This window comes from Erythrolamprus reginae, chromosome 9, assembly GCF_031021105.1.
Source record: "Erythrolamprus reginae isolate rEryReg1 chromosome 9, rEryReg1.hap1, whole genome shotgun sequence".
Classification (NCBI taxonomy): domain Eukaryota; kingdom Metazoa; phylum Chordata; class Lepidosauria; order Squamata; family Dipsadidae; genus Erythrolamprus; species Erythrolamprus reginae.
The window spans coordinates 30,298,951-30,323,246 of NC_091958.1; the positions used below are offsets into that span (position 1 = coordinate 30,298,951).

General features: G+C 41.3%; 1 protein-coding gene across 1 annotated transcript in view; it reads left to right on the top strand.

Moving 5' to 3' along the window:
• LOC139172042 (adhesion G-protein coupled receptor G1-like) overlaps nt 1-21,337 on the top strand; it is a 122,458-nt gene extending 101,121 nt beyond the window's left edge. The window contains exons 8-14 of the mRNA XM_070760695.1: nt 10,104-10,149; nt 13,856-13,959; nt 14,183-14,301; nt 15,244-15,512; nt 17,132-17,240; nt 18,355-18,623; nt 20,913-21,337. Coding sequence (XP_070616796.1) covers nt 10,104-10,149; nt 13,856-13,959; nt 14,183-14,301; nt 15,244-15,512; nt 17,132-17,240; nt 18,355-18,623; nt 20,913-21,028 — 1,032 coding nt within the window. The 3' untranslated portion in view covers nt 21,029-21,337. The remainder of the gene's footprint in view (nt 1-10,103; nt 10,150-13,855; nt 13,960-14,182; nt 14,302-15,243; nt 15,513-17,131; nt 17,241-18,354; nt 18,624-20,912) is intronic.
• The last annotated feature ends 2,959 nt before the right edge of the window (nt 21,338-24,296 follow it).

Here is a 24,296-nt window from a genome sequence, read left to right on the forward strand (position 1 = left end):
TAAAAGAGGTCGAGATAGATGTTAATACATGGGCTGATCATAATCCAGTAGTAGTTTATATGAGAACCAATAATAAACAGGTTAATTGGCGGATGAATAGAAATATTTTGAAAGACAAGAAATATAAGGATTGGATTGAAAAAGAATTAAAAATATTTTTTGAAATTAATAAAAACTCAGACACTACTCCACAAAATTTATGGGACACAACTAAAGCATACATAAGAGGATTAACGATATCTTACACAGCAAAATACAATAAGGAAAAAAAAATAAAATATGAACAACTAATAAATGAACTAAAACAACTAGAATCATTATCACAACAAAATACAAAGAATAAAGATTGGAAAATAAAAATAGAGGTAATCAAACATAAAATTAGATTGATAGAACAAAATCAAATAACTACAGGCCAGTTAGCTTGACATCAGTTGTCGTTAAAATGATGGAGACTCTACTGAAAAAGAGGATAAATCAGCACCTAAAAAACAATAAATTATTGGACCCAAATCAGCATGGCTTTACTGAAGGCAAATCATGTCAGACTAATCTCATTGATTTCTTTGACTATGTCACAAAGGTGTTGGATGAAGGTGGTGCCGTGGATATTGCCTACCTGGACTTCAGCAAAGCCTTTGATACGGTTCCACATAAAGAGCTGATAGATAAATTAGTGAAGATTGGACTTAATCCCTGGATAGTTCAATGGATTTGCAGCTGGCTGAAGCATAGACACCAGAGGGTTGTTGTGAATGGCGAGTATTCTGAGCAGAGTCAGGTTACAAGCGGTGTGCCACAAGGGTCTGTTCTGGGTCCTATTCTTTTTAATATGTTTGTGAGTGACATAGGGGAAGGTCTGGTAGGGAAGGTTTGCCTATTTGCCGATGACTCTAAAGTGTGCAATAGGGTTGATATTCCTGGAGGCGTTGGCAATATGGTAAATGATTTAGCTTTACTAGATAAATGGTCAAAGCAATGGAAACTGCAGTTTAATGTTTCCAAATGTAAAATAATGCACTTGGGGAAAAGGAATCCTCAATCTGACTATTGTATTGGCAGTTCTGTGTTAGCAAATACTTCAAAAGAAAAGGATTTAGGCGTAGTGATTTCTGACAGTCTCAAAATGGGTGAACAGTGCAGTCAGGCAGTAGGGAAAGCAAGTAGGATGCTTGGCTGCATAGCTAGAGGTATAACAAGCAGGAAGAGGGAGATTATGATCCCGCTATATAGAATGCTGGTGAGACCACATTTGGAATACTGTGTTCAGTTCTGGAGACCTCACCTACAAAAAGATATTGACAAAATTGAACGGGTCCAAAGACGGGCTACAAGAATGGTGGAAGGTCTTAAGTATAAAACGTATCAGGAAAGACTTAATGAACTCAATCTGTATAGTCTGGAGGACAGAAGGAAAAGGGGGGACATGATCGAAACATTTAAATATATTAAAGGGTTAAATAAGGTCCAGGAGGGAAGTGTTTTTAATAGGAAAGTGAACACAAGAACAAGGGGACACAATCTGAGGTTAGTTGGGGGAAAGATCAAAAGCAACATGAGAAAATATTATTTTACTGAAAGAGTAGTAGATCCTTGGAACAAACTTCCAGCAGACGTGGTAGATAAATCCACAGTAACTGAATTTAAACATGCCTGGGATAAACATATATCCATCCTAAGATAAAATACAGAAAATAGTATAAGGGCAGACTAGATGGACCATGGGGTCTTTTTCTGCCGTCAGACTTCTATGTTTCTATGTTTCTAACTGAAAAAATAAAAAGAGCAAAACAATATCACTTTGAACATGCGAATAAACCAGGCAGATGGCTACCATATAAACTTAGAAAACAGAGGCAATCAAAAATAATTAAAAAATTAGAAGATAAGGACGGTTTAATAAAATACGACACAGAAGGAAAAGCAGACATTGTATATAATTTTTTCAAAGAACTATATACAAAAGATAATATTAGTGAAGATGAAGTTTTTAACTACTTAGAACACTCAAAATTACCACAAATAACAGAAGATCAACAGGCGATTATGGATGGACCAATAACAATGGAGGAACTCCTAACAATTATTAAAAAACAGAAAAACAATAAAGCCACTGGCCCAGACGCCATACCAGCAGAATGGTATAAAATAGAAAATGAAACAATAAGAAATAATATGTTAGAAATTTTTAACGAATGTAGACTTGAGGGTAAAATTCCCAAATCCTGGTCAGAATCATTAATAACCCTAATTCATAAGTCGGGTACAGAACCAGAAAAAATTAAAAATTACAGACCTATATCATTATTAAATGTAGATTATAAGATATTTACTGCAATATATGCAGATAGACTTAAAAGAGTTATAAATGGGATAATACATCAAGATCAAAACGGCTTTCTACCAGGTAGACAAATTAAAAACAACCTTAGAGTGGTCATAAATACATTGGAATATTATGAGCAACATCCAGGGAAAACACTATCATTAATGTTCCTAGATGCCCAAAAGGCCTTCGACAACTTTAATTGGATATTTATAAAAATGCAACTAAATAAAATGAGATTCGGTCCAAATTTGTTAATTTAATAGATGCCATTTATTCAAAACAAACAACGAACATAATATTAAATAATGAACAACTGGAAACTCTTGAGATAAACAAGGGAGTTCGCCAAGGCTGCCCTATATCACCTTTGTTATTTATTATGACTTTGGAGACTTTATTAATCAAGATAAGAGCAGACCCCAAAATAAAAGGCCTAACTGTAGGAGACGAGACTTACAAAGTCCAAGCTTTTGCAGATGATTTGACCTTTATAATCGAAGAACCGATAACGACAGTCCCAATATTAATGCAGACAATAGAACACTATGGAAAGGTAGCAGGTTTAAAGTTAAATAAAAGTAAAACACAATTTTTAACCAAAAATATGAATAAAATACAAGAAACCAAATTAGAACGCATTTCCGGAATAAAGATTGCCAAAAAAGTAAAATACTTGGGAATATGGTTAACAGCCAAAACAATAACATTAAAAAATGATAATTACATAAAATTATTGACAGAAATCAAGAAAGATTTAGAAATCTGGAACAATTTAAAAATATCCTTTTTAGGAAGAGTGGCAACAATTAAGATGAATATTCTGCCCAAAATTTTATTTCTTTTTCAGGTAATCCCAATAAATCCAGGGGGTATTTTTTAAAAAAACTTAACAAACATAGTTAAAAAATTTCTATGGCAAGGGAAAAAAGCAAGGATAAAAATAAATTTCTTAGAGGACATTAAAGAAAGGGGAGGTTTCGGACTTCCAAATTGGAAATTATATTATCAGGCTGCCGCCTTAACATGGATTAGAGATTGGATAACCTTAGAAAATAAAAGAATATTAAATTTAGAAGGGCATGATCTCATGCTTGGATGGCATGCCTTCATATGGTATGATAAGGAGAAAAATCACTCATACTTTAAAAGACATACACTAAGGAAATATCTAATAGAAGTCTGGAAAGATATAAGGAAAAACCACTTTTTAACCATTCCAGAATGGGTTGCCCTTCTAGAAGCAATAATGCACCCAAAGTCCATAAAGGACAAAAAAATAATAAGATATAAAGATCTATTAAATGACCAAATGAAATTAAAATCTAGGATTAAACTACAAGAAGAAGGGACAACAATAGATTGGTGGCATTACGCACAGATTCGATCCAGATATCAGAAGGATAAAACACTTTACATCTTTAATAAGAATAAAAATCTGTTAAGCAATTTAATTACTCTTAACCAAACAAAAACAATGGGGAAAATATATAAATTTCTCATTGCACATAAAAATGTAGAGTTGACCCTAAAAGATAATATGATAAGATGGTGCAAAAACATTGGTAAAGAAATAGATATAGATACATGGGAGAAAGTTTGGATTAATAATTGGAAAATGACTAAATCAGTATCATTAAAAGAAAACCAAATTAAAATGTTTTATAGATGGCATCTCCCACCAAATAGGATAGCAAAAATGTTCCCTAAAACCTCTCCATTGTGTTAGAAATGTAAGAAAGAAATAGGAACCTATTACCATCAATGGTGGACATGTGGTAAAGCTAAAATATATTGGAAGATGATAGAGAAAATAATAAAAGAAATTCTAAAGCAAGATATAGAAATTACCCCGGAATTCTATCTATTAGGAATTACCAATCAGATTTATAAGAAAGAAATTTTATACTTAATTATACACATTTTAACTGCGGCTAGAATCACCTATGCGCAGAACTGGAAGGGGGAGGAAGTCCCCAAAGAAGAAGAAGTTATTGCAAAAGTATTAGATTGCGCCGAAATGGATATGATGACAAGATGTTTAAATGATCAAGAAGATACTAAGTTCTACGAAACATGGAACAAAGTTTATAAATGGATAGATAAGAAAAAATAAGATATATAATCTATTTTTAGTAAACACGTGGTACTTATTTTTGCTTGGGTTATATTAGTACTAGTTAAATCTATTGTGTTTAAGGACTATATTAGAATTAGTTTATATATAAGTAATATGGTAAGAATTTTGGTTTTATATATATATTAGTGAAAATGTGAAAAACTTCAATTCAAAACTTAGCAAAATTTTTAATAATTAACATATATCTAATTATGTATTCTTTTTCTGTATTTGAATTTTATACTTTCAAGATAAGCGGGGAAAATGTATCCCCATTTTGTGTTTAATGTTTATATGTCTGTTTGTCTATTTTATGAAAATCAATAAAAAAATTAAAAAGAAAAAAGAAAAAAGAGAGGAAAAAAGAGAGGAAGGAAAAGAGAAAGAAAAAGAATTGGAGTAAGGAAGAGAGAAAGAAAATCAAAATCTAGTTTGAAACTAGCTCAACTATTTAAGTGGCATTTTGATATTGATAGAGTTGCCCTATTATGAGCTCACTGTTATAGACACACAGTACAGTAATAGCTCATGATACGAACTTAATTGGTGCAAGGAGGAGGTTCGTAAGACGAAAGGTTCGTAAGACGAAACATTGTTTCCCATAGGAAACAATGTAAAGTCAATTAATCCGTGCAACCAAAAAACCCCCCGCAAAAAAACGGCTTTCGGCAAGCCGCGCGGCTGTTTTAAAAGGTGACAGCCGGCCTGGGGGGCTTCCCAGCACCCCCCCGAACCCGGGTTCGGGGTTCGGGGGGTGCTGGGAAGCCTCCCAGGCCGGCTGCGACCTTTTAAAACACCCGCGCTGCTTCGCAGCTGTTTCCTGAAGCCGAACGCTAAAGCCGAACTTCCGCATTTGGTTTCGGGAGACAGCTGCGAAGCGGCGCGGGTGTTTTAAAAGGTTGCAGCCGGCCTGGGGGGCTTGCCAGCACCCCCCGAACCCGGGTTCGGGGTTCGGGGAGGTGCTGGGAAGCCCCCCAGGCTGGCTGCGACCTTTTAAAACACCCACACCGCTTCGCAGCTGTCTCCTGAAGCCGAACGCTAAAGCCGAACTTCCGCGTTTGGCTTCGGGAGACAGCCGCGAAGCGGCGCGGGTGTTTTAAAAGGTCGCAGCTGGCCTGGGGGGCTTGCCAGCAACCTCCCGAACCGAACGCGGGGTTCAGCAAAATTTTGCCTCTTACGAACTTTGTTCGAGTTACGAACCGGCGTTCGGGGGGGGGGTGCTGGGAAGCCCCCCAGGCCGGCTGCGACCTTTTAAAACAGCCGCGCCGCTTCGCAGCTGTCTCCTGAAGCCGAACGCTAAAGCCGAACTTCCGCGTTTGGCTTCGGGAGACAGCTGCGAAGCGGCGCGGCTGTTTTAAAAGGTCGCAGCCGGCCTGGGGGGCTTCCCAGCAACCTCCCGAACCGAACGCGGGGTTCAGCAAAATTTTGCCTCTTCTTACGAACTTTGTTCGAGTTACGAACCGGCGTTCGGGAGGCTTCTGGGAAGCCCTGCCGCCCGGCTGTTACCTTTTAAAACAGCCGCACAGCTTCCCAGCAGTCTCCAAACGCCGGTTCGTAACTCGAAAAAAGTTCGGAAGAAGAGGCAAAATTTTTCTGAACCCCGGGTTCGTATCACGAGTTGTTCGTAAGACGAGGGGTTCGTATCTTGAGGTACCACTGTATAGTATTTTATTTTGAAATTCTCTGAGGCAAAACAGGGTGGGTTTTTTATTTATTTGTTTGTTTGTTTGTTTGTTTGTTTATTTAATATTTCTGTGCCGCCCAGTCCCAAAGGGACTGCCACTCAGACACTATACTTTACCGCCCACCCCCCCAAAAAAATTAGAGGGAACACTGCTCCAGAGGGTAGAAAAAGAAATAATTGGTGGAAGCTTATTAAATCTAGAAATAGGGAGAACTGCCTTGACAACAATTAATCAATGAAACAGCTTGCCTCCTGAAGTTGTGGATGCTTCATGCTGGAGGGTGTTTTTTAAAAAAAGAAGACTAGACAAAAAACTATGGGATGGTATAGATTGGATGACAAGGGGGTCATCCAAACCACAAAGTGTTCAGTTAAGAAACATAAACACAGAATTTTGTTTTCCTGACTATGGGGGAGAGTTCCTTGACTAACTAATCCCTGGCCTCCAGCCCAGAAACCATAGAAAGCATTTCTTATACAATGGTGTGCTGTACCAGATGTTTAGCACATTTTCCCCGCCCATAAATTCTAGGATTTTGTTTGCAACACAATGCAAATTGAAAGCCTTGTTTTTTAAATCTATTCAGCCCTTGGAAAATTGGTTCCTTTGTACACTTAATACGTAATACAGCTCAAAATAAAACAGTGCATCACTGCTATGTGGTTACAAGCAGGCAGCTTTTTCAAGCAGCAGTCAACTAGCAGCTATGACAGAGAAATGCAGAATATCCATTTGTAATCAGAAATAACCCAATTTCTTCCTTTTGAATAAACTTTGGCTTCTTTTTTCCCCAGACGGTTTTAATTTCTGAAGTTTTAAAAAGATGATTTTGTTTTCAAACCAGCAGCTTTCAATAGCATTTAGCATTTAGACTTATATACCACTTTATAGTGCTTTTACAGCCCCCTCTAAGCGGTTTACAGAGTCTGCATATATCACCCTCAACAATCTGGGTCCTCATTTGACCCCTCTCGGAAGGATGGAAGGCTGAGTGAACCTTGAGCTGGTGGTGAGATTTGAACTGCTGAACTATAGCTAGCAGTTAGCTGACATAGCCTGCAGTGCTGCACTCTAACCAGCCAGAATAGAGCTGGAAGGGACCTTGGAGGTCTTTTAGTCCAGCCCCCACCTCAAACAGGAGACCCTGTACCAATTTGGACAAGTGACTGTCTAGTCTCTTCTTAAAAACTTCCACAACTTCGGGAGGCAAGTTGTTTCACCCGGGAATTATTCTTATTCTAATCTATAGACTAAGAATAGCTTTGCCTGCAACAGAATTTTATCCTATACCGTCATTGACCCCAGAAAAGATTCTTTGGCCTTCTTCTTTTTCATGGATGTATTTTTATTCTTGCCCAAGCCAAAAAACGGAATGTGGGGAGGACAGAAGAGGAAGGAGGCGTCTAAGTGTCTGCTGGTTTTAACTGTGGGAGCGGTCAACACTCACAAATTTTCAGCATCCCCAGTTCCAAGAGGTGCATCTTGGTGGCAAGCTGTGCCATGGGTTAACTGTTCTCATTGTCAGGAAATTTCTCCTTATTCCACGTTGCTTGTTTCCATGATTAATTTCCATTCCTTATTTCTTGTACCTGCCCTCTGATGCTTTAGAAAACAAATTGACCCTTCCTCTTTGTGGCAGCCTATCAAATATTAAAGACTGCTATCTGTTCCCTTAGTTCTTCTTTTCTCTAGACCAGATATACCAGTTCCTGAAACTATATTTTGTATGTTTTACTCCCCGGGCCTTTAATCATCCTAGTTGCTTTTCTCTGCACTTTTCCCAAAGTATCAAAAAAAAAATTTGTAATGTGCTGAACAAAGTGGATGTAGTACACCAGGTATAGCCTTACTAAGGCTTTATAAAGCAGTACTAATACTTCATGTGGTTTTGATTCTGTGCCTCTGTTTATACAACCAAGGATTGTATTAGAACTGGGGTGGCGCAGTAGTTAGAGTGCAGCACTGTAGACTACTTCAGCTGACTGCTAGCTATAGTTCAGCAGTTCAGATCTCACCACTGGTTCCAGGTTGACTCAGCCTTCCATCCTTCTGAGGTGGGTCAAATGAGGGCCCAGATTGTTGGCAGCAAGAGGCTGACTCTGTCAACAGCTTAGAGAGGGCTGTAAAAGCTCTATGAAGCAATATATAAGTCTAAATGCTATTGCTATTGCTATTGCCATTAGCCTTTTTGACTGCTGCTGCAGACTCTTGGCTCATGTTTCAGGAAGCATTCCAAAGATTCCATAGTACCTCTCATAGTTACTGTTTGTGAGCCAGGTTTCACCTAATCTTTACTTGTTGTACCTTTGGTTTTTCCTGCCTAGGTATAAAAGTTTGTTTTTCTTCATATTAGATTGAAAAGGGTGGATGACTTACCAAGCATAGACAACTTCGGTTTGGACAGTCAAAAATTTGACAGATGTTATGCCTAGCACGGCATTAATTATGACTTTAAGAACCATAAAGAATATCCATCTTAATTTTTAATGCTGCATGACATTTTTTTAGACAAGGAAACAATCAAATCTTATAGGTCAGGGTTCTCCAACCTTGGCAACTTTAACACTTGTGGACTTCAGCTCCCAGAATTCCTCAGCCAGCCATAAATGATAGAGTTGGAAGAGGCCTGAAGGGTCATTTAAGTCAGGGGTCTCCAACCTAGGCAATTTTAAGACTTGTGGACTTCAACTCCCAGAATTCCTCAGCCAGCTTGGAGTTGAAGTCCTCAGGTCTTAAAGTCGCCAAAGTTGGAGACTCCTGTTATAGGTAGTCTTTGACTAAGGACCACAGATGGGGCCAGAACCTCAGTTACCAAAATGAGCCAGTTGTTAAGTGAGTCCCGCTCAATAGTATGACCTCCTGGGCCATGGTTGTTAAGTAAACGACTTCCAGTTCAGCCAATATGGCTTCCCCCATGGGATTTGCACCTTGGCCAAAAATGCAGGACACATGGCCCTTGAATGCTGCAGCCATCATAAACAGATGCTGGTTGTGAAGGGCCTGAGGTTTGATCACGTGACTGCAGGGATGCTACAAGAGTTGTAAGTGCAAGGACCAGTCAGCGTAAATTCCCTTTTTCAGCTCCACCCTCACTTTGAATGGTTGCAAACTGAATGGTTATAATTCAAGGACTATCTGTCTGGGGGCTGTCACCTGCATGCAGGAAGAATTTAAGTGACTTTTTGGAAGTCTTTTCACACGTGGGTGTGTCCCCGGGCACGGGGGTTAGAGTCGTGGTGGGTTGATGCCGGTTTGGACCGTTTTTTTAGAACTGGTAGTGGAAATTTACCGCCGCTTGCTAAACCGGCAGTAATGACCGGCAGTCCATGCTCCCAAACTGGTCCTCTGTTCATGGTGACTTGCAAAAATACAAGCCATGCGAAGCCTTCTGCATATGTGGAAAGGGTAATTTATGGGTCTTTTGCATGCTGTGATTGGGGCACGCGTGCAAGCAAAATGCACATTTCTGTCGCAAGTGCGAACCCGTAGGGAAGGTAAGTGAACCCACTGCTATGTTAGAGGGTTCGTTAGAGATGGCGAGGCAGCTATTATTTGTTGGTCTGTGGCTGCTGTTTATGTTTTATTTTGTGTTGCTGCCTTGCGGTGGCTTCTTCTAACCCACCCCCCCGAGTCATTTGATAGCTTTCAAAAGGCATTGAACCAATATTTTAGACATGTGCTGTGTTCCCTAATTGAGTGGTGCAGTGGCCTAGAATTGGAGCTCTCGCCTCACAATCAGGAGGCTGTGAGTTCGATCCTAAGTAGAAGGCAGATATTTCTCTCTCTGGGCACCATGAGAATAGATCTGCTGAACAAAACTGCATTGACAACAGGTGGGGCATCCAGCCAGTAAACATTCAGCTCCATTCAGTCGCCCAAGACTCCCCCCGCCCCCATGCAAGGGATTACAGGGTCATGAAGAGAGGATGACACTGTTTCTGTGTTCACTATTTGGATTTTTGTTTTATTTCAGAGGAATTTGACTCCCACCTGTGTGTTCTGGGACGTAGGCTCCAAGGGTAAGTGTCCGGAGAAGTTGGCTTTTTTTTTTTGGTGGGGGGAGCACGGGGGGAGGCACTTTGGGGGAGGTAACTGGGGTAAGGAAGGAGAAAACAAGCAAACAAAGAGTGAAACAAGAGGGGGAAAGGGATATTTTTGTATATTATGAATGAGTGTAATATAATGGTTTTAAATGTAAATGGTTTGGGATCTGATTTAAAATGTTACAGGATATTGAGAATGGCTAAGCAAAATAAGGTGGATATTATGATTTTGACAGAAACACATAAAAGACAGGGAGGAAGGGATAAATTGATTAATGATAGAAATTGGAAATGGGTATATGAATCTCGAGGAATGCAAAATAGTAGAGGTATGGCGATTCTTATTCATCAGAGGGTTTTATTTGAAGAGGTTGGAGTTCAGAAAGATAGAGAAGGGAGGTGGTTTTTTTGTTAAAGGGAAAATTAATCAAAAGAAGTTGACATTGGCAGCAATTTATGCCCCAAATGCGAAAACAAAACAATTTATAATAGATACAAAAAGGAAGCTAGATAACTTTATGCAGGGCACAACGTTTTTGGCAGGAGATTTTAATATGCAATTAACAATGGGGTCGGAAATAGTAGGATGTTACACTTAAATAGACTTAATATGGTAGATCTCCATGCAGATATCCCAAATAGAGCTACGTATTATTCAGCAAGATATCATATATGCATTGACTATATATTAATGAATAGAGTGGGCAATATACAAGTTTAAAAAGTAGATATCAAAAGTATTTGGTTGTCAGATCATGCCCCACTATTGGCAAAATTGGAAATAGGTCAGGAATGCAACCAAAGAATTTGGAGATATAATGCAGTTGTAACTGCTAGTGAACAAGATAAAGATAAATTGCAGACAGAATTGTGTGGATATTTTAGAATTAATGATATAGGTGATATTAAACAATCAATTGTTGCATGTAAGGCTTTTATGAGGGGACAATGTATATGTATGGAAGCAGATATTAGAAAGAGGTGGGGTAGAGAAAGGGAAATGAAGATAAGGGAAATAGACTTGATACAAGAGCAGCTAAGATTAACTAAGAGTAGGGATTGGAATAGTTTATTGAAATTGAAAAGGAAACAATTGATGGTATATGATGAGATCCAATGGAATAAGATGAGAATGATGATGAGACAAAAACATTGTGTTAGGGGACAAAACCAATGCAACAAATGGCAAGATATTTGAAGAAGAGGAAAGAAAAATCATGTATATTAGCACTGAGAGACCCTAGTGGAGAGGTTAGATATGGTAAAGAGCAGCTAGAGAAGATAATGAGAAAATATTATGAGGATTTGTATAAAGAGAAGCAGGTTAATATAGGAGTCCTCAATGTTGGGAAAATAGTAAGCAAAGAAGACAAACAAATATTGAATGCAGAAATCACACAAAAAGAAATTACTAGAGTAATTAAAGGGTTAAAACAAACCAAAGCACCGGTAATGTTATAAAACTTATATGAATGTATTGTTGCCATACCTGGGGAAACTGTTTAATAATATACAGTAATACCTTGTCTTACGAACTTAATTGGTTCCGAAACGAGGTTCGTAAGGTGAAAAGTTCGTAAGACGAAACATTGTTTCCCATAGGAATCAACGTAAAAGCAAATAATGTGTGCAAACCCACTTTAAGGCTTAAAAAAAGTGGCAGGCAGACAAAGTGAAGGCTAACGGAGTGGAGACAGACAGCAAGGAGAAGTAAGGAATGGAGGTCCTAACGAAGGCTAACGCCACCCCAAATCTCTCCCAAATCGCTTTCCCGAAAGCTTTGTATCTTGCCCCAAATCTCTCCAAAAATCGCTCCACCAAAATCTTAATTTCTTGCCCCAAATCTCTCCAAAAATCACTCTCCCAAAAGCTTAATTTCTTGCCCCAAATCTCTCCAAAAATCGCTCTCCCAAAAGCTTCATTTCCTGCCCCAAATCTCTCCAAAAATCGCTCCACCAAGAGCTTTCTATCTTGTCCCAAATCTCTCCAAAAATCGCTCCCCCAAAAGCTTCCTATGCCAGCTAAATCGAGTTCCTAACGAAGGCAAATGGAGTGAAGAAAGGCAGCAAAAAGAAACGAGGCATTTTGAAAGGAGAGGTGAGTTTGGAAGACTTTGGAAGTGATTTGGGGTGGCTTAGGAAGCTTTTGGGAGAGCGATTTTTGGAGAGATTTGGGGCAAGATACAAAGCTTTTGGGGGAGTGATTTTTGGAGAGATTTGGGGCAAGATATGAAGCTTTTGGGGTAGCAATATTTGGAGAGATTTGGGGCAAGATATGAAGCTTTTGGGGGAGCGATTTTTGGAGAGGTTTGGGGCAAGATACAAAGCTTTTGGACTGGTGATTTTAGCAGCAAGATGGGGTGAAGGAAGCGGCAGGCTAGAGGGGATTTTGGCAGCAGGATGGGGCGGCTGTGGGGAGCAGAGGAAGCAGAGGGCTAGAGGGGAACGTGGCAGGGAAATGGGGCAGCTCCAGCGTTCTCCGCCTCAGGTGCAAGCAAAAGGAGGCAGGGAATTCCGTCGGGGAATTCCCATGCAAGCAAATGGGAAATCCCGGTGGTGACAGTCACAAGGCAAGGGAATCCCTTCGGCAGTCAGATAGCTCATGCACAGTAGTAGAGCCCACGGACCCGGGCTCAGGTTCGTAAGACAGAAAGGGTTTTTAAGACGAGGCAAAGAAATCTTAAACCCCGGGTTCGTATCTTGAAAAGTTCGTATGACGAGGGGTTCGTAAGACGAGGTATCACTATATTGTTATCTCATGATATCCCGCAGACATGGAAGCTTTCAGAGATTGTTACTATTCTGAAAATGGATCAAGATCTAAGAGAGCCTGGGTCCTACTGTCCTATCAGCTTGGCAAATCAAGATTATAAAATATTTATGAAGATATTGGCAAATAGACTTGAAAATATTTTACCAAAAATAATTGAAGAGGATCAATACGGATTTGTGAAGGGAAGGAAAATAAGTGAACCAATTAGAAATGTAAAAAATGTGATGCACCATGCTACCGTTACTAAAAGGAAATTAGGAATTTTGAAATTAGATGTTTATAAAGCTTTTGATAAAGTTAACCATAGTTATTTATATAAACTATGTAAGGAATTAAATATGGGGGATATATTTTGTGAAATTATAAAAGAGGTTTATAAAGGGAATGAAGCGTATATAATGGTGAAAGGACAAAGAACGCAGAAAATTAAAATATTAAATGGCACCAAGCAGGGATGTCTTTTATCTCCAATGTTATTTGTAATAGCAATAGAGATGTTAGCTAATAAGATAAGACAAGACAACACTTGGGCAGGATACAAAATAGGAGAAATAGAAATGAAATTAAACCTATTTGCAGACGATGCAATTATATTGACCCAGACCCCGATGGAAATGATTAAAGGTATAAGAAATATTTTACAAAAGTTTAAACAGGAATCAGGATTATTATTATTATTATTTTATTATTATTATTTATTAGATTTGTATGCCGCCCCTCTCCGTAGACTCGGGGCGGCTCACAACAATAACAAAGACAATGTAAGAACAAATCTAATAATTTATGTACATAGCACTAACAGAGAGTCACTGGCTGAGGTGGTAGGAGTCAAATGGGGAATTAGTCTGGAATCCCCATGTGGACACAAGAAGATGAATTGTTTATGAAATTAAAATCTTTTTGATTTTAGCCAGCCTCCCGGGCAAGTGGAACACATCAGGGTGTGAAGTGGTGCCAGGAGAACATCAAACAACCTGCCTTTGTGACCATCTCACTTTCTTCGCGGTGCTCCTGGTGAGTATCTTTGCAGAGCAAGTTGGGGAAAAAATAGGGGGGAGGCCTTCCAGATGTTGCAGAGTGTCTAGAACAACTGATAATCCGAAGGAATTCAGCCACTGATTGTGTTGTAATTTGACCCAGTCTGGAGGATCTTGCTCCTGAGCTCACTGAAAGATTTCTTGTGATCTTTTCTCACCTTTTGTGCTTCCTAAACCGCTTCCTTCCTTTCTTCTCGCAGGTGTCGTCTCCGGAACTCGACCACATCCACCATAAGTACTTGACTATTGTGACTTATGTCGGTTGCATCATTTCAGCTCTAGCTTCGTTCTTCACCATCTTCTTTTTTCTTTGTTCAAAGTAGGTTGGGGTGGAGTGGGGAATTTGTGCACCCTATCAATGGAGACGAGATGCCCACAAACGGGGGTCTGCGGGAGGCGGGAATCTGCATGCATTGGAAGGACAGGTGTTTTGTGAGCTGGATGGAAACTGATGACCTGTGGCTGCCCAGTCTTTTGGACTTCAATTTCCATGAGTCCCAACCAGCATGGCCAACAACATGTCAGAAATCCAGTCAGAAGGGATTTCTGGAGGGAGACTGCCAGACCCGGCCCAAACTTGGTCTCTTAGGAAAGAAACATTTTTGAGTCCATTTGTAAAGAAAAAAACCTTGTAGTAAAAGTAATGCCAAACCAGAATGAAAGATTGTGTGTGAAAATCCCTAGGGCAGAATCTTTTTGGTTCGCATGCCAAATGTTTCTCCATTTCTTTTAAAACAATATTCCTCAAAATATTTCATTCTTCTAGGAGAGGGGTGGGTGCTAACTTTCTACTGTGCTTCCCTGAAAATTAGACCGGGTCTTATTTTCTTTTGTCTCCTGAAAAAATGGCCAGGTCTTATTTGGGGGGAGGTCTTATTTTAGTGCATGCACTCAAACAACATATCTTTTCTTTTATGTACACCAAGCACCAAGAAAAATTCCTTGTGTGTCCAAACACACTTGGCCAATAAAGAATTCTATTCTGTTCTATTCTATTCTATCCCATTCTATTCTATCTCATCCCATCCATTCCATTCCATCGTATTCCATTCCATGTTATTCTCTTCTGTTCTCTTCTGTTCTAATTTAATTTCTATTCTATTCTAGAGTACTTTATTCCAAAAGTGTGATCAGTCTTATTTTTGGGGAAACACGGTACAAAGCCTTGGGGGTGAAACTCTTTCCTACAACAGGTCCTAAGGCTTTCCATGGCTGTAGCTCTGAGCAACAAAAGAAGCACAATGCTATTTCTTCTTCCCAGGAAGAAGCAGAGAGACCACATCGTCTACGTCCACATGAACCTCCTCTGGGCCATCTTTCTCCTTGACATGGGCTTCCTCATCGCCGTGCCCCTGGCTCCTACCGGAGGGGAGACAGCTTGCAAAACTGGCGGGATGTTCCTACACTTTGGCATGCTGGCGTGCTTGACATGGATGGCCATCGAGGGCTACAGTCTCTACCGGCTGGTGGTCGAGGTCTTCAACTCCTACATCAAACATTTGCTTCTCAAGCTCTGCTTGGTGGGCTGGGGTGAGTGATGGAGGCCTTTGGGGAAGCAAATCTCAGGTCACCTAAAACCTCAAAGGTTATGACCAGCTTCTTAGAAGGCGAAGCAGACAGCGAGAGGAAGAAGGTGGGCACAGCCGCGAAAGACTGGTGCAGCGCTCCAATTCAGAGTAGCTTCTGCTGTGAATTCAGGAAGTGAATGATGAGCCGGGTTCTCACAGACAAAACTTCCTGGATGTCAGCAGCTGGTCCCTACCAGTACAGTCGACGCCATTGTACCGGTAGCGAAAATGGAGGTGCATGCGCATCTCCGCAGCTCCAGCATGCATGCACGTGCACGTCCGAGCAAGATTTGGCTTCTGCGCATGGGCAGGAAGCAAAATCTCACAAGGGGATGTGCATGCATGGAAGCAGAAGCCAAAAGAATCATCGAATCATCGAAATCTCACGTGCCCATGTCCCCTTGTGAGATTTTGCTTCCTGCACATGTGTAGAAGCAAAATCTTGCTCAGATTTGCACGCACGCCAGAGACACAGAACTGTGCGCGCAGCACCCTGGGAGCAGCAGGAGCGGTAACCCCCGCCTGCTGGATGTAGACACAGAAGAACCAGGTGGGAAAAAAGGCCTTTAAACCAGGGGGCTTCAACCTTGGCAACTTTTAAGACCTGTGGACTTCAACGCTCAGAGTTTCTCAGCCAGCTTTGCTCTGGGAGCTGAAATTCACAAGTCTTAAAAGTTGCCACGGTTGGAGCCCCCTGGTATAAATGGAGGGCATTGTTTTTGATTGTAATGTATTAGACATTTTTCAATTTGGGGGGACTTTATCCCAAAGGTGTTTTTGTTTGCAACAGGCAACTGGACTTTTTTTTTTTTTCTGAAGAGCTTTCGCTTCTCAGAGCCAAAGCATCTTCTTGGATAAGAAGCGAAACGTCTTAAAAAAAAAAATCAGAAAGTCCCGTTGCCTCTTGAAAAAGCACCTTTGGGACAACCATGACCTAGGATGGCGGAGAATCTCCATAGTCTTCTTCATATTCTTAAGAAAACATTATGCTTTTAAAAAATCTCTTCCCTTATTGTCAGAATGGATTACTCTTTTTGACAAACGTGTGATTAAATGGCATGATTTAATTAGCATTTTTAATAAAAAGCCTTTTTAATCAAATTTGCTCTTTAGAAAAGCTATTCTCAGTTTCTTTTCTTTTCCTTCCTTCCTTCAATTTCTTTCTTTCTTTTTTGCTAGAATCAAATGGCTCTTCACCGAGAGTCTCCTCCCATGAGTCTCAGATTATTTAACTTGGCTCTAGTTTTAGGTTCTCCGATTCTGTTTTTAATTGGATATTTCTTTATTCAGCATAATGCTTGGAAAGAGACTAGGAGGGAAGTATACAGTAGACAGCATGGAAAAAGTTTAAATCAATGGAAAACATAAATAATAATAATAATAATAATAATTTATTAGATTTGTATGCCGCCCCTCTCCGAAGACTCGGAGCGGCTCACAACAGTAATACAAAATAAAACTATATAAAGTTTAAGTTTAAGTTTAATCAGATTTGTATGCCGCCCCTCTCCGCAGACTCGGGGCGGCATACAAAACTTTCTGAGCGAGCAATGTGGCACTAATTTGGGTTGTTCTTTGCAGGTCTTCCCATATTTGTTGTGTGTCTAATTTTTGTGATCGATCAGTCCCACTACGGCCCTTTCTCTTTTAAGATCTACGAGGCTGCAGGTGAATACACCAATTCCACCATGTAAGTTCTTGATGTGTGTGAAAAAAGCGCCCCCTACTGTCTGTTCAGAAAAGTGTATTTCTCCTTGAGGATTAATAACCCTAGCAGCTGACAAAATATAGTTGTTGTTGTTAGTTGCAAAGTCATGTTCGACCCATCAGGACCCCATGGACAACGTTCCTCCAGCCCTTCCTGCCATCTACTATCCTTTGGAGTCCATTGAAGTTCACGCCGACTGCTTCAGGGACTCCATCCAGCCACCTCATTCTCTGTCGTCCCCTTCTTGTTTTGCCCTCAAAATACTAATTCTAATATATGTATGTACTACTATTAATTTAATTTTCTTTGATTTTCTTCTGTACTTACTATTGCGTTTTCTTTTCTAAAAGTGGAAAATTAATAAAAAAATATTTAAAAGAAAAGAAAATAACTTATGACTGCAATTGGAATTAGAATTTCCATTGCTAAGTAGGCGCTTGTTAATTGAGTCGTGACTAGTTTTATGACTTTTTTCCCCCTGCCCGTTCTGCAAATCACTTCAGTTAAGCGAACTGACTTACGACCATAACCGCCCAACATTTCTGTTGCTAAATGAGACCGTTGTTAAGCGAACTTTGCCCCATTTTATGACCTTTCTGACCACAGTTTATGTCAACAACTATCAACATCACAAAAGGAGGTTGGCACTGCCACATTTCGTGACTAGGCTTATTGAGGCCCCACTTAGCATAACTCAGAGAGGCCTGAGATTCTATGTTTCTATCAAGATTGCAACGAGGCTCGTTATCCCACCTGCCCTGTTAGCATAGCCCATCTTTTGGTCCCTTGAGGCTCATTGTGGAAACACCTGTATCCAGGTAATGCTGTAACATCATTTCCATCAACCAAGTTCCTTGGAGAACAAGGGAATCAGGGAATGAGCAGAGGCGACAAAGAGGGCGGGATGCATCACCTTCATGATTGGCACCAGAGTGTCCGGGAAAGTCCTGTTTTGGGGGGAAGGTGTCATCTTAAGGAAACTTTCCCAGCCTATTTGAATGCTCATATTCCAGTTTTCATGCACTTGCCAGCTAGATAAATACTGTAGTATGTGGACTTAACCTTTCTGTTTTTTTCTCCTCTTCGTCTTCTTCAGCTGTTGGATTACCAAAAAGGAGATCAACGATTTCCTGAATTTGGGCTATTTAAGCCTGGTGCTCTTCTTCAACAGCATCATGCTGGCCACTATGGTCTATGAGATTCTCAGGCTGAGACATCGAGAGCATCAATGGGAATATGTGGTGATGCTCCTGGGCCTGAGCTGTGTCCTGGGCCTCCCCTGGGGGTTGGCCTTCTTTGCCTTCGCTTCTGGGACCTTCAAGCTGGTGGCCGTGTATCTTTTCACCATCATCAACTCTCTCCAAGGTCAGTGAGTATTCCTGCTCCTCTTCGTCTTGAGATCTGCCACTTTATCAGGTTTTGTCCCTTGGATTTTCATGCAACACAAGACAAGAGTTGCATTTTGCCTTTGTGACTTCACCTTTTCAATTCAGTCTGAGCTTGTGAAAATGATGGTCTTCACTAGACTAGCCATGCCCAGTTCCTGCAATCATTCATTGTATGTTTTATCCTCCAATCTCCTAGTCATCTTGGTTGTTCTTCTCTGTACTCTTTCTAGACTCTAAATCTAGAGTCTCAACATCATTTTTATAGTGTGGTGACCAATGCAAAGAATGTGTTTCACCTCTGAATTTCAGCCCTTCCACAACATTGACCATCCGCAACAGATCTGATGGTGAAAATATTCTGATGGTGAAAATAGCAATAACATTAGCATTTAGACTTATATACCGCTTCATAGAGTTTTCACATTCCTCTCTAAAGAGTTTACAGAATCGACATATTTGCCCCCAACAATCTGGGTCCTCATTTTACCCACCTTGGAAGGACGGAAGGCTGAGTGAACCTTGAGGCAGTAGTGAGATTTGACCTGCTGAACTACAGCTAGCAGTTAGCTGAAGTAGCCTGCAGTGCTGCACTCTAACCACTGCGCCACCCCGGTTTCCCGTGAAAGGTTGACACGCAGCAGTGTTCAAAAGGCATCAACACTGCTGCTTGTCAACATTTCACGGGAAACCAAAGTTAGGAAACCTAAGTTGGTGAGATTCTAGAAAGAGTGCAGAGAAGACCATCAAAGATTATTTCTGTTTTCTTAATATTGCCAGAATATACTCCCTATGGCTTATAATAATGATGCCGCTCTGTGGAAATTAAACCTGCTAAAGAAAAAATATATACATTTTTGAAATCAGAACAAAAAATGATTTAGAAAATTACAAGGTCAACTGCAATAATTACAAAAAGTATTTTTTGTAGAACTGTGTTATGAGACTGGAGGTTAAAATATACAAATGACACTTTTCAGGAACTGGGCGCATCTAATCCAATGAAGAGAAGGGCTAGGGGTGACTTGACAGCCTTCCAATATTATTCCACAAAGAAGAGGGGTCAACCTAGTGTTCAAAGCACCTAAAGAAAGAATGGATGGAAATTTATGAAGGAAAGAAGCAACCTAGAACTAAGAAGAAATTTCCTGATAGTGAGAACAATTAATCAGTGGAACGTATTGTCTCCAGAAGTTATGGGTGCTCCATCACTGGAGGCTTTTAAGAAGAGAGATTCTACATTAAGATTCTACATTTAGGCAAGAAAAATAAAATGCACATGTATAGTATATGTGGTACATTGCTCAGCAGTGGTAACTGTGAGAGGGCTCTTGGAGTCCTAGTGGACAACCATCTAAATAGGAGCCAGCCGTGTGCAGCAGCTGCCAAAAAAGTCAACACAGTTCTAGGCTGCATCAACAGAGGGATAGAATCAAGATCATGTGAAGTGTTAATACCACTTGATAAGGCCTTGGTAAGGCCACACTTGGAATATGGCATTCAGTTTTGGATGCCATGATGCAAAAAGGATGTTGAGACTCTAGAAAAGGTGCAGAGAAGAGAGACAAAGATATTTAGGGGACTAGAGGCTAAGGCATGAAGAAGGATTGCAGGAACTGGGCATTGCTAGTTTGATGAGGAGAAGGACCAGGAGAGACGTGATAGGAGCGTTCCAATATCTCAATGGTTGCCACAAAGAAGAAGGAGTCAACCTATTCTCCAAAGCACCTGAGGGTAGAACAAGAAGCAATGGGTGGAAACTAATCAGGGAGAGAAGCAACTTAGAAATAAGGAGGAATTTCCTGACAGTGAGAACAATTAATCAGTGGAACATCTTGACTCCAGAAGCTGTGAATGCTCCAAAATTTTTAAGAAGATGTTGGATAACCATCTGTCTGAAGTCATGTAGGGTTTCCTGGCTAAGCAAAGAGGGTTGGACCAGAAGACCTCCAAGGTCCCTTCAAACTGTATTATTCTTTGTCTATTGTCTACTTTTTATAGAGTAATAAAATCTCGCAAATCTGATGACATTTCCACCTATCTTCATGTGAACTAGGGAGATTCCTGTCTGAGATGCTTTCTCAGATTACATTTCTGCCCCAGACTCAGATTTCTTCGATCTATCTGTTGCCTTGGCTGCAGCTCTTCCTCCTTTCCTCGAGGTTTTTCCTACAGTACTACATGACACTGCAGTTCTAGCCGTGTCTTTGAATTCCTCGCTCCCTTCCGGGAACTGCTTAACCCCTGCGACCTCCTCCTGTTCCTCCAGGTTTCCTCATCTTCCTCTGGTACTTGGCCAAAGTGCTCCAGTCTCGCAGGTCAAATTCCATGCAGTGCACGACCTCCAACAGCCTGAAGCTGCAGTCCACCAGCTCCACCATCTGACCTCGTCCTGTCCAGGGGGACTTTGGATGAGAGACGCTCACACAAGGATCTTCCTGGAAACTCAGCCAAACAATTCTTTGGTGGACTTGGATGACTTTCATACCTCTGAGCAGCTTCAACCCGACGCTGATCTTCTTTTCTGTCAATATTTGTATGGCTGTTTTTTCAATGTAAATATTTTTTTTTAAAAAAATTCCACTGGTGTAAAAAGTTTATGAGAGTACATTGAAATTTAAACTATGTATATTAAAGACAAATGTTATTAGTGTAGATGTGATTACATGTGGTTAAATATAGCTCAGAATACTAGTTTGTTTGTGTTCTGTGCCAGGCTGGTTGTTTGGGACTGCGAGAGGCCTGGGACTACGAAACCTATCCCAGCCTGTTCTTGGAACAGCAAGCTTCAGCAAACCTCCCACTAACTAAATGCAGTTCGGGGGTCAGAAAAGTAATGCTGTGGCCTGTCGGCCATCAGCCAGATCAGAGGAGGAAGAGTGGGAGTCAGGAACAACCTGAGAGCTCTGAGGAGGGAATGGAGCTGGCAGAGAGAGAGAGAGGTGGAGCCTGGGCCATGCATCAGCCCTCAGATGGAAAGTCAACAGCCCCCAGGTTTGGAGGTGGCTGGTGAGGAAGAGGAAGAACGGCTGGGTCCAGTACCTGATCACGGATGCACAGAAGGCAGAGGAGAGGAGAGCAGTGGGCATCTAAGGGCTGGTCCTTTGGTTGGAAGTGCCACCATTGCTAGTGAAGCCCTCACCCTACCTCTGGGGATCAAAGGCAGGGGGCACAGATGAATAGACATAGCAGACAACTATCTATCTCCCAGTCGGACAGACTTGTTAGCCTGCGATGAGAGAGAAACTTAACTTCAGCGATTTGGTTGTGTTTAGGAAATTGGGTCAGAACACGTAAGCTCCTGCACTTAAGACACGAAAAGCCAATTTACTTATTGTGAGAGCAGTTCGTCAGGAAGGTCAGAGGGACACCCCCCCCCCTGTAAACGCCTGATTGGTCAGATTGTAAAAATATCTTCCAAGGTGCCAGAATAGAAGCTTTAGTTCCTAACATCATGGGAAAATTGTCTTTTCCATGGGCTTAGGCGACCCCTGTGAAACGGTTGTTCTACCTCCAAAGGGGTCCCGACCCCCAGGTTGAGAACCACTGGTTTAAGGACTCCTGCCTTGGCCTGGGGGTTAGATTACAAGACCTCCAGGGTCCCTTCTAGCTCTTGGATTCTATGACCTGGCCCTCTGCCCTTCCTCTTTTCTTCTGAAGCCCGTTCTCAGCAAATTTCTTTTGAACGTTTACCTAAGAAATGTTGATGCAAGAGAAGACCACAAATGACCTTTGTTTCTTGGGTAAAATTAAAAAAAAATGAAATAAAGGCAGCGTCTGCCTTTGGGTCTCAGACATGCTCCAGAGTGGCAAGGGCCACCATTCAGCTATTTATTGTCAGGGAGCAATGGCTAGAATGCAGTATTGGGGACTTTAACTCTGCCCACAGTCTGAAGTTCTAGAAACCACCCAGAAGTGCTGGAAAGTCGATCAACCGAACAGCAGCAATAAAGGACTAATTTTGGGCGCCTTGCAAATGAAGCACAACCTCTAGAGGGCACAAAAAGACCACACAGTGCAAATCGGCTGCTGTTGAACATAAAATTGTCATGACTGGGGGATCCAAAGGTAAACGTATTTTCACGGAGACTACCAACATCGAACATTGCTGGATGGAATTGGAAGCAGGACTGAGAGAGTAAGGTGCTAAATTAGAAAAAAAAAAACTTGCTGCAGAGTTTAAAAAGTTTTCCCCAAGTTGCTGACTGTATTTCTTAACTGAGAAAAGAGAGAGAAGAAATTTGGTATTTGGCAATAGAGAAATTGTAATTTATTTTGCAAATGAACTGCTCCAGAGGTCCTCAAACCTGGCAACTTTAACATTTGCAAACTTCAACTCCCAGCTCTGCTGGCTGGAGAATTCTGGGAGTTGAAATCCACAAGTCTTAAATTTGCCAAGTTTGAAGACCTCTGATTCAATCTTTGACTTATGATTACATTTCAGCCCACAATTTCTATTGCTAAGTGAGAACCCTGTGAAGAGAGTTTTGCCACTATTCTATGACTTTTCTTGCCACAGTTGTTAAAGGAATCACTGCAGTGGTTAAGCGAGCCACACAGTTGTTAAGCGAATCCAGCTTCCCCTTGGAATTCACTTGTCAGAAGGGCGCAAAAGGCGATTCCCACGACCCCGGGAGACTCCAACCATCATAAATACGAGTCAGTAGCCAAGCATATGAATGTGGATCACATGACCACGAGGGTGTTGCAAAGGTTGTTAAGGATGAAAAATGATCATAAGCAGTGAAGAGCTACCAAAATTTTTACTACCACACTGTCCGTGGCTTATGCAGGACGCCCTACATTTCTTTCAACATCTTTCAGTGCAAATTGTGGCAGAGCTCCATTTTCAGCACCCCACTGCGTTCCCCCCCCCCCCCCCCCCCCGTCCGGGCAGCAGCCCACCTCTGGTCACAGTCACTTTGGTAACTTCGGACGGTCCCTAAATGAACCGTTTTTAAGTTGAGGGTTGCCTGTAATGTAACCAGGCAGGATTCCTCATTTAAGAAGAGCCGAGACCTGTGATGGCAAACCTGTAAGGTTCGCATGCCAAAAAAGGGTGTGTGCGTGTGCTAGGATACACGCATGTGCCCATCCCCATTCCCCCACCGCCATTCGCAACCCCTGCGCTGCCCCTGTACATGTACACACACACACACACACACACAGTTCCTGCACAGGCTCACAGCCCTCACCGAAACCTGGGATGGTGAAAAAATGTACAAACAGGCAAACCGGAGGTTCAGAAAAAGGACTTCCGCTTTGCCCATTGTGCTGTTTTTTTGCACTCTGGAGCCTTCCTGAAGCCTCTGAGTGAAAAAAACACCACAACAGGCAAACTGGAAGTCCATTTTTTTTGAACTTCTGGTTTGCCCGTTAGGCAGTTTTTAGCACTCGGGGGCTTCCCTGAAGCATCTGGAGGGCAAAACGGCCTTCCCTAAGGCCAAAGAACAGCTGGCTAGCGCTGGAGCTGAATAGGGCAACCCCCCACATGCCATGGGTTCGCCATCACAAGTCTGAAATAGTGGAGGTTCTCCTGCTTGAGCAGGGGGCTGGACTAGAAGACCTCCAAGGTCCCTTCCAGCTCATTCATTCTAAGTGGTGCTCATATTTGATAATGATCAGTTTCCACCCTTGTGGTCCCTGTGGGGCA